Source organism: Engystomops pustulosus, chromosome 1 (assembly GCF_040894005.1).
Source record: "Engystomops pustulosus chromosome 1, aEngPut4.maternal, whole genome shotgun sequence".
Classification (NCBI taxonomy): domain Eukaryota; kingdom Metazoa; phylum Chordata; class Amphibia; order Anura; family Leptodactylidae; genus Engystomops; species Engystomops pustulosus.
The window spans coordinates 116,469,996-116,483,745 of NC_092411.1; the positions used below are offsets into that span (position 1 = coordinate 116,469,996).

General features: G+C 37.8%; 1 protein-coding gene across 1 annotated transcript in view; it reads left to right on the plus strand.

Moving 5' to 3' along the window:
• The window catches only part of ALDH1A1 (aldehyde dehydrogenase 1 family member A1), a 32,893-nt gene that overhangs the window by 1,758 nt on the left and 17,385 nt on the right, over nt 1–13,750 (plus strand). The window contains exons 2-9 of the mRNA XM_072150956.1: nt 4,921–5,025; nt 6,499–6,639; nt 6,738–6,867; nt 6,949–7,010; nt 7,833–7,961; nt 9,462–9,575; nt 11,600–11,702; nt 13,346–13,530. Coding sequence (XP_072007057.1) covers nt 4,921–5,025; nt 6,499–6,639; nt 6,738–6,867; nt 6,949–7,010; nt 7,833–7,961; nt 9,462–9,575; nt 11,600–11,702; nt 13,346–13,530 — 969 coding nt within the window. The remainder of the gene's footprint in view (nt 1–4,920; nt 5,026–6,498; nt 6,640–6,737; nt 6,868–6,948; nt 7,011–7,832; nt 7,962–9,461; nt 9,576–11,599; nt 11,703–13,345; nt 13,531–13,750) is intronic.

The window sequence follows — 13,750 nt, forward strand, 5'->3', positions numbered from 1 at the left end:
CTATTGCAATGGGGCTTGTCTTCTCTGTAGAATATAGGACATTGTCAGCACAGAAGATTGTGTTAGACTACCTGCACACAGACATTAAGGTCCGTATTCATTGCCCCAATTTACATCTGTTTGATATTCGTTTTTTATGAATCCTCATGATCTACAGTCCATGAAAAATTGTTCTCATTAGGACATGCTCTACTTTTTAACCGAAAATAGTGGCCATGAAGGACTGATCCATTAAAAGGTATTGCATTTACTGCAGCCATATGCTGTAGTGTTCATTGCCCTTGGGGAAATGCTTCACAAAGGCACAGATTTTATATATCTTTATTAAGTAATTTCAGATAATCTGATAAAAATAAATAAAATAAAGTTTACCATCTTGTCGAAGCAGTTTGTAAACAATGCACACTCAGATTTCCATATATGCCCTCTGCCCTGTTCAGCATACAGTGAACACCCTTTTTTATGCAAATTTCAAATGTAACTTTTTTTTTCAAAATCTCTGATTGCATCCAGTGAATAAAAACATTTGGCTTGGATCCTAAGCCAGAAAACGTCTCCTTATAACGTATGCTCACACAAAGTATGTCAAGTGTATCAGAACACTCTAAGGAAGAAAGCCATAGGTCTTGGTTATGTTGTAGAAGTCTCAGAAATGTATGCTGTTTTTGTGGCATTTTTAGTCATACATAGCCAAAAAGCATCTGAAACCTTATATCTGGACTCTCTCTAAGTATCAGTGCTTTGCAGAACTGTTTAAATACAGTTACAGTCACCATAGATCATTACAAAATGTATATTTATATACCTTCATATTCCCATCATCACACCTACAGTGGTACAAGAGGACAGAAAGTAATCACTTTGGCCCCAATCTTTTCTTTCCTAACATTAGTGACACTAATCATCAGGAACAGTGCACTAATCCCTGATTCTGATGAATTTACAAATGGTGGTCACTGAATATAGGCACTAGTACACCAATGGTTCTGATGGTACTGAGCTCCAAAATCAGAATATATATCATAGAAACCTCTTTCAGATGTATAGGGCAGTCACACAAAAGTTCTTAAAGAAAACTGCTGTATGTGACCATATCCTTCCTTTACATCCAAAATAAATGAGAAATAAAATATACCGTATGTGCCTTATTTTTTAATAAACCATTATATATTTTTTGAAAGTGTTTACCATTTGGAAGTAATGTTTTCATATTGTAGAAGAATAATATGGTAGAACCCACCAGATTCCAGAATTCCATGGGAGTTTTCATTTATAAGCCACTTGTAGGAATTCTGTTTGATGTGAACTTCTGAGCTGTGCAGTAGGAGAATCATTTTCAAGGATTCAATTTATTGCACTGACAAACTGTGCAGGACAAAGGTGTTCATTTACAGAGTCTAGGTGTGACAACCTAAGTACACAATATAAAGTGTTCCCCGATAGAAGAGCTAAGAAATCATGCAAAGACAACATGGATATATTATGGGAAGGCTCTTTATCTTCACATATTCGCCCATATTTATTAAAGTGTCGGATTTTGCACTAGAACGTGCAAACTGCATGCACATGCATTTGTAAAGTGTTTGCGCCAGTTTTCTGTCTGACCTTGCACTAGAAAGAATGTGCAAACTGCTTGCACATGTATTTATAAAGTGTCTGCGCCAGTTTTATGACGCGGCTGCACGGTGTCCAACAAGACAGAAAAATGTGCAAAAAAAGGGGCGTGTGTCTGCTTAATCGGTCCGTGCTCCACAATTCTGTTCAACATGTGCCACAATTGTGTCTATTCTTTCAGACACTGCATCATAAATGTGTCGCACGGTCTAACTGTGCACAGGAACACCCCTTTCAGTGGAGTATTTTGTGTTGCGTCGGGTATAATGCAGCTGCGACACAAATGTGTCTCGTGCGACACATTTGTGTTGCAGACACTTCTTAAAGGACATCTACCATCAGGATGAAGGATTGTAAGCCAAGCACAGAAATACTGTTGTGTGCCCCTCTGGCAGGATCTGCTCTTCTTTTATCTTCTTTTATAATTATGCAAACAATTGAGCCTAATCAAGCCTAATGTAACCTAGAGCCCCTCTAGGGTCCGACACAAAAATGGCACAGCAGTTTTAATAAATGTGGCCATTGTGTGCATTAATAGATAGATATCATATAAAGGAAGAAAGAAGGAAAGAAAGAAAGAGAGAATAATAGGTAGATAGATAGATAGATAGATAGATAGATAGATAGATAGATAGATAAGCTCAGCGAGTTAACCACCTGAGCTGGGAATACATTGATACCTCCCATAACCAAAGTGCATCACCAAGACATCACTTAGGCCTTATTAACACAGCAGTATTCTTCTCAGAGCATGCATCTGTATCTCACACTGGAATAAGACTTAGTGGAGTATTGATTATTATTTAATTATCCACATAAGACTCTGTTCACATTTAGATCTACGGTATGTCTTTTGTAGCGTTAGTAAAAAGTTCCTGCATATTTTAGGGGGAAATAGCAAAGCTTGATAGAAGCCCAACAGACACAACTGGAGTTACTGTTGGTGCCTCTGGTAGTTTACTTTTAATATTTTCTGCTCTTGTTAAAAATTTCTTTCTGTCATATGGATTATATAGGGATCATAATGTTAACAGCTTCATTGGATATTATAAGCTCTTCTAAATATGTAAATAATATGAATAGATTAATACAACTGAACATGAAGACTCTTTCAAGCTTCGTCTGAATAATTAATTTTACTGGTATGAACGCAATGCACGGAGAGGCTAAACAGATTCCAATGGCATAAGGCTTTTCTTCTGCCAATGCTTACAGTGTTAAAATCTTTTTTGTTTTAGGCAGTACAGGCCACCAAGGAGTAAAGTAAGCCACATATAAATGGCCACATAGAAAGAGTGGAGTAAGTGACTTCTGAAATCAGCTTATTTTCCCTGAGACATCTTATTTTCCTATGACATCTGCCATGGCTCCATCATGGCACAGAAATTGTCAGGCTAATCTGTTGTCCACAAGTTAAGTACAAGACCCAGATTGTTGAGCTATATTTAGTAAGATACATTTCAGAAATAATTATTACACATCAGCAGACCATGGATCATAGATGAGTTTGTACAATAATGTAATTCACATGGTGCCACAAGAAACAGAGATGTCTCTGTCTAAGACAAAGTGAAGGCCTCCATCTGCATGGCCAAGGAAGGTCAGTTGAGAGGTCCAATAGCTGAGTGTGGAATGAAATGAGCACAGTGTGTGCTTGATATCCAGTCAGACCTACTGTACAACTCACTTGACTGTGCCGTACACATTATTTCTGAGAATAATAAAAAGCAATGTAACAAAGTCTGTGACCCGGCATTTCTCACTAATCAAGGCAATGCTTCCTGTGGTTTTTCAAGTAATTTCCTTTGAAAGGAATAAGTAACTTGCCATGCATGGAAGAGTCAATATGTGACCATATACAGATGATCACAGCATGGAGGCTGCATAATGAGGCAAAGTAAACCCTGCCTACTCACGTCTGAGGGTAATATGTGACTTCTGGCAGGATGCCTTCACTATCACAGCCAAGTAGATTTTTTTTTTTAAATAATCACTCACCAAAAAAAAAAAAAAATCACAGAAATTGTTTCAATATTTAACACCCTGTCTAATTACATTTTCTCTTAGAAGAATTGTATATAATTATCGCCTAACTGTCTAGGCACGCATATACAGATTAAAGACATCTAAATTTCACAATATGTGTTTTAGTAGAATAATATTTTAAAAAGTGGATGCAGTTCTATGAAAATAAGAATAGAAAATAGCTACTGCTGTATATTAATGAGCTATACTTAGGAATCAGAAGGGTCTGACACTTAAAACCTAACCCATTCATCAGTTTAAACAGGCATTGCACATTTCTTTTTATAGTGGTTGTGGTTGGTATTGCAGTTGAGCCCAATTTATTTGAATAAGGCTGCATTCAAACGAACCTATGCGCGGCGGGCATACATTCGCCATGATGGAGAGGAGGGGTGACCCCTCCCCATTCCATAGTGATGCATGGCACACGGCACTGTAACATGGGGAAAGATATGACATGCGTCCCCCTGACGGTCATGTGAATACAGCCTTAGTCTGAGTCATAGTAAGGCCATATGAACAATGAATGATACATCACTGGCCTGACAGAAAAACTGTTCTCATCTGAGCACCATTGCATCACCAACATAAAATTCAATGTCTTTCCATAGTAAAAGAAAAAAATTTATGGAAAACCATACACATAGCCTTTATAACAAATCTCAGTGATGTACTCCACTGTTAGCCGTAGCAAAGTCACATGCTTGAAATCTTAGGTAAGATTGTATAGTTGACAGCTATTTTCTCTTATTTCGCCATTGTCATGTATGTTTGCTTGGACTAAAATTATGCTGAAGGAGTGTAAGTAGCTTCTTGATACCTGTCCATTTAATCAGTGTCCCCCATACACATTAGTATAACTAATGTATAATATACTGTAACTAGCTAATCAATTAATTTACAAATCGCACATGAATTACAATGTGAAACAATAAATGAGATGTAAGTATAAAACATGCAGTATTGGGGCTTGTTCGTTTCAAAATTGGAAGTACATTTTCCAACAGAAGCTGCACTATGACTTTCTGACATGCTTTTCGCAGACATGCATTTGCTTTGAGCAAAATCTGTGGATATTTTACCCAGAATATAGGACATGTTGCTTTTTTTATCCATAGGCAGACAAAGCCTCTGTGAACATAGCTGTTCTTATTATGACGATCATATTGGGAGCTACATAATTACAGTGTCATGTATATTTTCTTCTATCCCTCAGCAGATATCACAGAAAATTACACTGCAAAGAGTCTATTACATGAGATTGTTTTTTTCTCCTCACAGATCTTCATTAACAATGAATGGCACAATTCAGTGAGTGGAAAGAAATTCCCTGTCTTCAACCCAGCCACAGGAGAAAAGATCTGCGAGATCGAAGAGGGAGATAAGGTAAGGAACACATATTCATTATTTTTCTAGATTAAAATTCACAATTATTTGAATAAGTATGCTAAATTGTTTTCTGACATTGATTTCATAATATGGATCATAAAGACGATCTGACGTGTAAATATTTATCCTCTACTTGTTATATATAACATTATTATGACCACCCCAGAATTTACCAAACACTGTTGTCATAGGGGAAATAAATAATTTGTTAAACATTGCAAAAGGCATTATCGTCCGCTATAGAAACAAGAATGACAGTATTTTGGAAACAGGCTGCCGTGGTTGAAGTGCACCATGAGTGGATGAATGGAAAGGGTAAATTGTTTGAATCATCACTTTGAAATACATCTGGGGATTTCTTGAACTTTGAGTGTAGATTCTGAGTTGTCCCTGGCTTTATAGTTTTCCAGCAGTTGCAAAACTCCTAGCTCCGTATGTGTTCTGATAACCTAAAGCTATGATGGGAGTTAAGAAACTCCCAGAATAAGTTGCTGGTGTAATGCCTTTCCATACATATCTGATGTACCTGAAAATCTCATGATGGAATGTAATTTTCAATGTTACTGTTCATAATAATCTCCTTAAAGAAAACCTAATATCAAGCAGGATAGACCGTGGACTGCTAAGCGTCCCTGGTTTATCATGCTTGACTTTGATGGTCGATTTCTTGAAACAACTTTTTCTTTTCAAGAGAAGCAACAGCTTGCCAAACAATTCCCTTGATGTTGCTGTGGGGGAAATGTAGTATTACGAGGCCACCATCTAGATAAATAACCATCCATGTAACACTTGCACAATATTGTAACTCTCTCCTATTTATAAAGGATTTCCTCAAATTCTATATTTTCCTTAGAGAGCATAATGATATGGTTTGTGTTCATGAGAATTTGAATTAAGTGAATAGTACAGGTGAATACCAGAAACTTTGTAACATATCTTATGAGAGGGAAGTGCCTCTTTTACCTTTTAACTTTGGCTCTTATTATCCACTTTCCTACCTTCCTAATCTTCTTTTCACTTCACTTTTTGTGAATTCTGTGCCACTGAGGTCTCTGATTAAATATGTAGAAGTTTTGTGTAGAATGAGGCTACAGTGAGTCGCAGCTGCTAATTCTCCACCCAGCAGATAAGGTGTCAGATTAGATAGGTAGAAGTTCTGTGTAGAATGGGGCTACAGTGAGTCGCAGCTGCTAATTTTCCACCCAGCAGTACTAAGACAACTGCAAATTCACAGGCAGAAACTGTATCGGGGAAAGCTGAAGGTTGCAAGTCACAGAACATAATACACGCTGTACTATTGATTTTTGCTGAAAGCTGAGCTAGGCTTTAATTCTATAGTCATTATGCAAAAATCCTCAAAGACCATGTCCATGTGAGAATCTCACCAACCAATTCCTTCGTCCTATTCTGGATATCTGGATCCTTGTTACAGAGAATTTGTTTATTTTTAAAGTAAATGCTCTTTTGCAGGCAGATGTAGATAAAGCAGTGAAAGCAGCAAGGGAAGCATTCAAGTTGGGGTCACCATGGCGCACGATGAATGCTTCGGAGAGGGGTAAACTCTTGAATAAGTTAGCAGACCTCATAGAACGTGACATCTTGATTCTAAGCGTAAGTAACCTTCATTAGATGACACAGATATCAATTTTTTTTTTTACTGGAAAACAATGATACATTTATGTTTGACTGAAGCATGGGACTTTTTTCAGACATTGGAAACTATCGATGCAGGGAAGACCTTTACCTCGTCCTACTTTGCAGACTTGCCAGGGGCTATTAAATCCTTCCGCTACTGTGCAGGCTGGGCGGACAAAATTCATGGCCGCACCATTCCCATGGGTAGGTTGTTTTATAGCTGTTTAATGCTCCCAGGAAGCGGTATATAATCATTTTAAATAACATTAAACATTATTCTTATAGATGGAGATTTCTTTACTTTCACAAGACATGAACCTGTGGGAGTATGCGGTCAAATCATCCCTGTAAGTAAATATTACAAGCAACTGAGTTGCCAAACGCATAGAAAGGGTTCCAAAATATAGTTTTTACTTGCTAGACACAGATTTTGAAATCACAAGTTTTGGTTAATTTGAGATCAATGAAATGGGTCATCAGGACATGGCTGCCACAACTGACCATGTTATGTGCTGGCTTCGCGGCTCTGTTACATGGAAATGAGCTCGCTGTTTGCAAAAGGCTTCAACCAGTAAATTGAAAAGTGTGCTTGAGCTGGCTAAATAATTTTTCTTGGCCAATGTGTATGAAGCAGAAAACCAGTCAAAATATACAATATAAGCCCAATAAATTAAAAAATCATAGTGATAAAGACCAGTATTTACATTTCAACTATTTCAACTTTTAACAATAATGCTGCTCTCCTTTTACTATAGGCCAGTGATGGCTAACCTATGGCACTGGTGCCAGAGGTGGCACTCAGAGCCCTTTCTGTGGGCACTCAGGCCATCACCAGAGATGACTCCAGGTACCTTCCTGCAGTCCCAGACAGCCCAGGTCTTGCTGTGCACAGAGCTATTTTAAAGTGACAGCTCTACCTGGGACTATTTTCTGCTGTATTGGTGTCCTCAGGTGCTGGTATCAATGAAAACTGTGACAGAGAAGGGAGCATAAATTACAAATTAAATTTCTGTGGTGGCACTTTGCGATAAATAAGCGGGTCTTTGTTGTAGTTTGGGCACTCGGCCTCTAAAAGGTTCGCCATCACTGCTATAGGCTGTGCGAAGTTGCACAATGTTTTATTTGTAAAGAATACTGTAATGATATCATATAACTTTTTTGTTTTATAGTGGAATTTTCCGCTTGTAATGTTTTCTTGGAAAATCGCTCCTGCACTCTGCTGTGGCAATACAGTCATTGTCAAACCAGCAGAACAAACACCACTGACTGCTCTGTACATGGGATCACTAATAAAAGAGGTATGTGCTACCTGTACTAAAACAAATAGAATGGCTGAGTGTGTGCTTTTGTGTTACCAACAGTAGCAGAATGTATTCAATGTAGTTTTCTACACCATCTCCTACTGAATGGACACAGAGAACTGATGACCAAGGATAATCTATAGTACAGTACAAAATATGCATTAGTCTTGCAGTGTTTTCTTACGCTTACTTGACAGTGCTCTGAAACAGACCACAGTGTGTATATATATACTGGTGTACAAGACATGAAAATCCTGGTGTGCAGCCATAAATTGTGACTTTTTCCCCCCTTTTGCCATCATTGTGCCACTTTTATAAAAAAAAAGTGTGGCTGACAGGACATGGCACAGAGCACCAGGATAATGCTGCAAGTTATAGGTGAAACCTTGCATAGATTTTATTCAGGCACACACAGAAATACTTAGACACAGGCAGTCATGAATTGTATCATGCTGCATGTGCCAGTACAGGGATTAAGACTGATGCACAATGTGCCAGTCTTGATAAATTTCTTCTGGCACTGTTCCCAATATTTACTTACAGTTGATTATTGTGGAGGGCATTGTGGAGGGCATGAAAAATGTTTATCATGTGCTGCAGATAGGACTTCAATATAAAATTCTAGGCCTACCCTTTTATGATTTCCAGCTGTTGATAGATCTTCCAGACCCAGGCTCTATAAAGCTTAATATTGCAGTTAGCATGATAAGGAAACTCAAAACTTAAAGGGGTACTTTCATTTCAGCAAATTAATGGTAAGGGGGTTGTCAACTTTCAGCAAATATATGCTGTCTGGAACAATTCCTCACAGTTTTCTAGATCTCTGCTTGCTTTGCTGCTATAGGAAGCTTCTATGTTTACTCCAGTGAATAGAAATCTGTCTATGGTAATGTGATGGACACACAGATACACAAGTTGTTATTACCTCAGAGAGTGATAGGAGCCGTATGATACTAACGGCTCGTGCACCTCCATGTCCATCACATGACCATGGACAGATTTCTATTCACTGGGGGAAACAAAGACGCTTTCTACAGAAGGACAACAAGCAGAGATCTAGAAAATTGATACAGACAGTATATTGGAAAATTGTATAACTTTTCATTACACAAACAATATCACTTATTGAAAGTGGACAACCCCTTTAATGTTGTTTAAAAAGTTAGACAATTTTCCTATATACTTTCGGTATTAATTCCTCGTGGTTTTATATCTATAAATAAATATAAATCTATATATCTGCTTGCTGTCATTCTATAGAAAACTTCTATGTTTACTTCCTGTGGACCATGGTTACTCGGCTCGTTAGTATCATAAAGAGTAATCAGAGCTGTGTGATATAACGAGCCGTGCACCTGTTTAACCATGGTCAGATAGAGATCTAGAAGACTGTCAAACAATAACCTTAATTTTCTGTAATGGAAATACCCCTTTAACATATTTTGTGTGTATAGCCACTAAGTAATCATTTATCTTCCTTTACTTTCTCTTTTGTAGGCAGGCTTTCCACCAGGAGTAGTGAGTATCGTTCCTGGATATGGTCCGACAGCTGGTGCAGCCATATCACATCACATGGACATTGATAAAGTTGCATTCACTGGTTCAACTGAGGTATTACTCTCATTTAACTTACCATAACACTGGTAAAGTGTCTATTTAACAACTAGTGAGAACTAGATTTACTATGAATTTTATGCTGAAATAAAAATAGTTTTTATCAACATACACTGTAAAGGAATATTGTGTGAAACAGAATAGAGGACACTAATTGTGAAGTACTAGAATTACAAAAATCAATATAGGTGTCTAAACATAACTGTGTGTTCAATAATCTGCTGGGTCTGGTTACCTTTTATAACACGTTAGAATAACACCATGGTAGGAGATCAATTGGATATTAATAGTTTGTTTTTTGTACTGTACATACATGCACAAAAACATGTAATACATTGTGCATTACTGAGGGTCCATTACAAAAAACCGTCTTGAGACGGCACAGAGAAGCCCATATCTGGACAACAAAGCTGCTGACTAAAACTTAACATTTATTATATATTCGATATTGTAAAACTAACTGTGGAGTAAGCACTTAGTGCTCAACTCAAGAGGTGTGTTTAAAAACACAGATGCCCTAGGCTGGGTAGGCTTTCAGATATGAGACAGTGACTAGTTTAAAACTATGTCTATATATCAAAATTAGATTAGCTGGGAGAAGCCCCCCTGTGGGAGGGGGGGGGGGAGAGGTTAGAGTCCTAGCCAGTACCTATTCAGGGTGTTGGAGTTATGGTATAGGATATAAAATATCAATAGCTAGTAGGGATATCGCCAGTAGTATAGATATAAATGCAATGAGTTATTATCTTCTAAACCCATGCATTGGTTTCTGTAGCATGAGATCGCAACCTATCCCAATCGTATACAGAGACCTATTCCTCTACTAGTTAAAAACCCTGAATTTTGCCCAGCTAAATAGGTGGAAGTCCCCTCCCAGCCTAAGCGCAATGCACATTGAAAGTAATAGAGATTAGTCCCCGACATGTTTCACCAGTGACCTGGCTTCATCAGGTGTCGGGCTAATACTAGAACCAAAGTTGATCATAAACTTGCCAGGGACTGCTAAGGTTAATGGGGAAGAGTTGATTTATAGGGGCATAACTAGAAAAGGTAGGGCGTCATAGAATAGTGTATACACACATATGTAAGTTACAATCATACACTTATCATACACAGACTTCTTCAGACTCATAATAGGGCATCTATAGACCTTAAATGTAGCAGTATGTTCAAACTGATGATACATAATACTTACAAAAAACTGAGGGTGCCAATATAGAAATGTTGGAAGATATGTAAAGCTTGCATGTAGAATCTAATATTAATGTTGTTGTAATCTTTAGTAGGCTCCTGGCTTCTAGTAGATGGGCAGTGGTAGTAGTAGATTCACCGATGAGTAGAACAAAGTAATGGCACTCACCAGCTTCGGTAGATGCGGAAGAAAACGTCCTTTATTGTGAACAAGACGTACAGGGAGCTAATATTGCGAGCCTCGGCCAAACCAAATGGTGGTACATGAAAACAGGTGATTGATAAAACTGAGGCTTGCAATATTACCTCCCTGTATGTCTTGTTCACAATAAAGGACGTTTTCTTCCACATCTACCGGAGCTGGTGAGTGCCGTTACTTTATTCTACTCATCGGTTATATTCTCTCTATGGCTGAGCACTGCCAGAGAGTCCAACACTGTGTTGTTGGGTCCCAGTCCGTGGTCCAATTGTGTGGTTGAGAGGATTTCGCTGGGGTGAAGATAGTGCCCGCCAGAGATCTTTCCTTGTATGTAGTATGAAGTTGCCCTTATAATGAATCTGCTGCATATTTGCTCCTAAAGTAGTAGATGTTCATGTAGTGCTTGTGTGTCTAGCTTACCTAAACTGAAGCTTCAGCATCATTTTTTTGGGGCAGATTATGCACTAGGTAAGCAGTTATGTCTCTGGCCATAGTTTTTATCAACATATACTGTAAAGGAATATTTTGTCTATACTGTAAAAACTATTTGAGTTGCATGTTGACTTTATGTGATATTGGTTGTCTTTATCTGTGTCTGGTATTTAACATTTGTGTTTCTTTATATATTTAGGTTGGGAAGATAATAAAAGCAGCTGCTGGGAAGAGTAACCTCAAGAGAGTCACACTGGAGCTAGGAGGAAAAAGTCCAGTTGTCATTTTTGCTGATGCAGACTGTTAGTATTACTACATTTTGTTCCTTATTTTAATTATAATTATCACCTATTTAAAGGGGCATTCAAACCGATTAACATAGGTGCTAGCCTGTAATGATACGGTTAGAACTACTCCAGCAAAAGGCACACCCACACCCTGACTGCAGCAGATAATCTTCCCTGATAAGAGTAGACACATCTGGAACCTGCTAGAGAACCCTAAGTGATCCTTCAAGGGAAAGAAGTTAACTTGCTTTCAACTGGTAGTTGGAGTAAACAGGTAGATATAATAGCACAAAGGGAAGTCAGCTAGTTTAAAGATACAACAGGATATAAACTGAGATATAATATAAGTACAAAAGCATCATGAGATAGTCCAAGTCGGTAACAATATCATCAAAAGCACAGAACATCTAGACAACATTAGCAGTGAATGAGCCAAAAGAATATAAGCTCTGGCAAGGATGTCCAGCACCATGGAAGTTTTATAGGAGGCTGATGAGATAACTAAAACCAACTGATCAAAACCAGCTCAGTAACATTGTACCTGCTGCAGCCAATCAATAGCTAAAAAACCTTTATAGCTATGTGTAGCTACACTAGTAACAAACCTATGTTAATGGATTTCAGTAATAGATGATGATGTGCAAAATGGCAGGGGGCAGGCCAGCTCCAAAGTGTTCAGAGATCCAATATGAGAGTTTACATATGCATGATTAGAGTGTTCATATATTCACAATAGGAGAATAGGTTACTTTTATATAGTTTTATTTTGTTTTTTTTTAACATGTTAAGTTATTTTTTTGAAAAATGTGAACAGTTTGTATGTTCTCTCCGTGTTTGCGTGGGTTTCCTCCCACACTCCAAAACAACACTGGTAAGTTGATAATATTGTGAGCCCCATTGGGGACAGGAACCAATTTGGCAAACTCTGCTTAAGACTGGGTAATCTGTGTGCACTATATAAATAAAGAATTATTATTATTATTACAAGGAACATGCATGTGAAGTATTGAACTGAGGTTCCTTAGTTCCACCATAGATCAGTTTGAGTCAGTTTGAATCCATGGGGCCTATATAGAAGTTCATGTGGCCATGTTTAGTACACATATGATTAGTTGATTTTGTATAGAATCAGACAGAAAAAAACATAAGCACTGTTATGTACAGTAAGCACTCAGCTAGGATTTATTTTTAAGCAACCTATACCAAGTGTACCTACTGCAGTCCTGCATAATTCTCAGGGTAGTCTCTCAGGTCTCTCAGGGTAAAGGAAGCCCCATGTGTCACAAAAAAACAATACATAGGCCCCAAACAGGCTATATATGGTCATTTCATTTCAGAATTCAAGGCTCCATGAGGCCATACATGCACTTCATGGATAAACAGTTGTCAAAACCACGATAATACATTAAAGCATCAGTGATTTATCCTTAGTTAAAATTATCATAGTGATTTTGGGATTCATTTATATAATTGTATTTGATTGTGACCTTTGACTAAAATAGATATTTCTTTACTTTTTCTTTATTCCTTTTTATAATATATAAGTGCCTAGAATCACAGGGGGTACAATGAATGTAACTGACAGTGTTAAAACTTCTGGACATTTCAGCCACATTTCGAATTCTAGAATAACTTAAGTTTTATCCTATTTCTCCCAGTGGACCTTGCACTAGAGACGACCCACCAAGGGCTGTTCTATCATCAAGGACAGTGTTGTATAGCCGGTTCTCGAATATTTGTAGAAGAATCGATTTATGAAGAATTTGTGAGGAGAAGTGTTGAGAAAGCTAAGAGTCGGGTTTTAGGGGATACCTTCTTACCTACAACACAGCAAGGTCCACAGGTAAATGTTTGCTTTTAGATTTTTATGATTTAACAATTGCAAAGCTTGAATGAAACCAACTTGGAAACTATGGCTAAAATCAAATGTACCTGTTCTTTGGTGTCAAAAGGATACAGATTAGGGAGTATGAGATTATTGGGCATTTTTGGGCAAACATTATGCAAAATATCTTTATTCCTTATGGGGGGGGGAGAATATAATGGCACTTGTCCAATTCTTG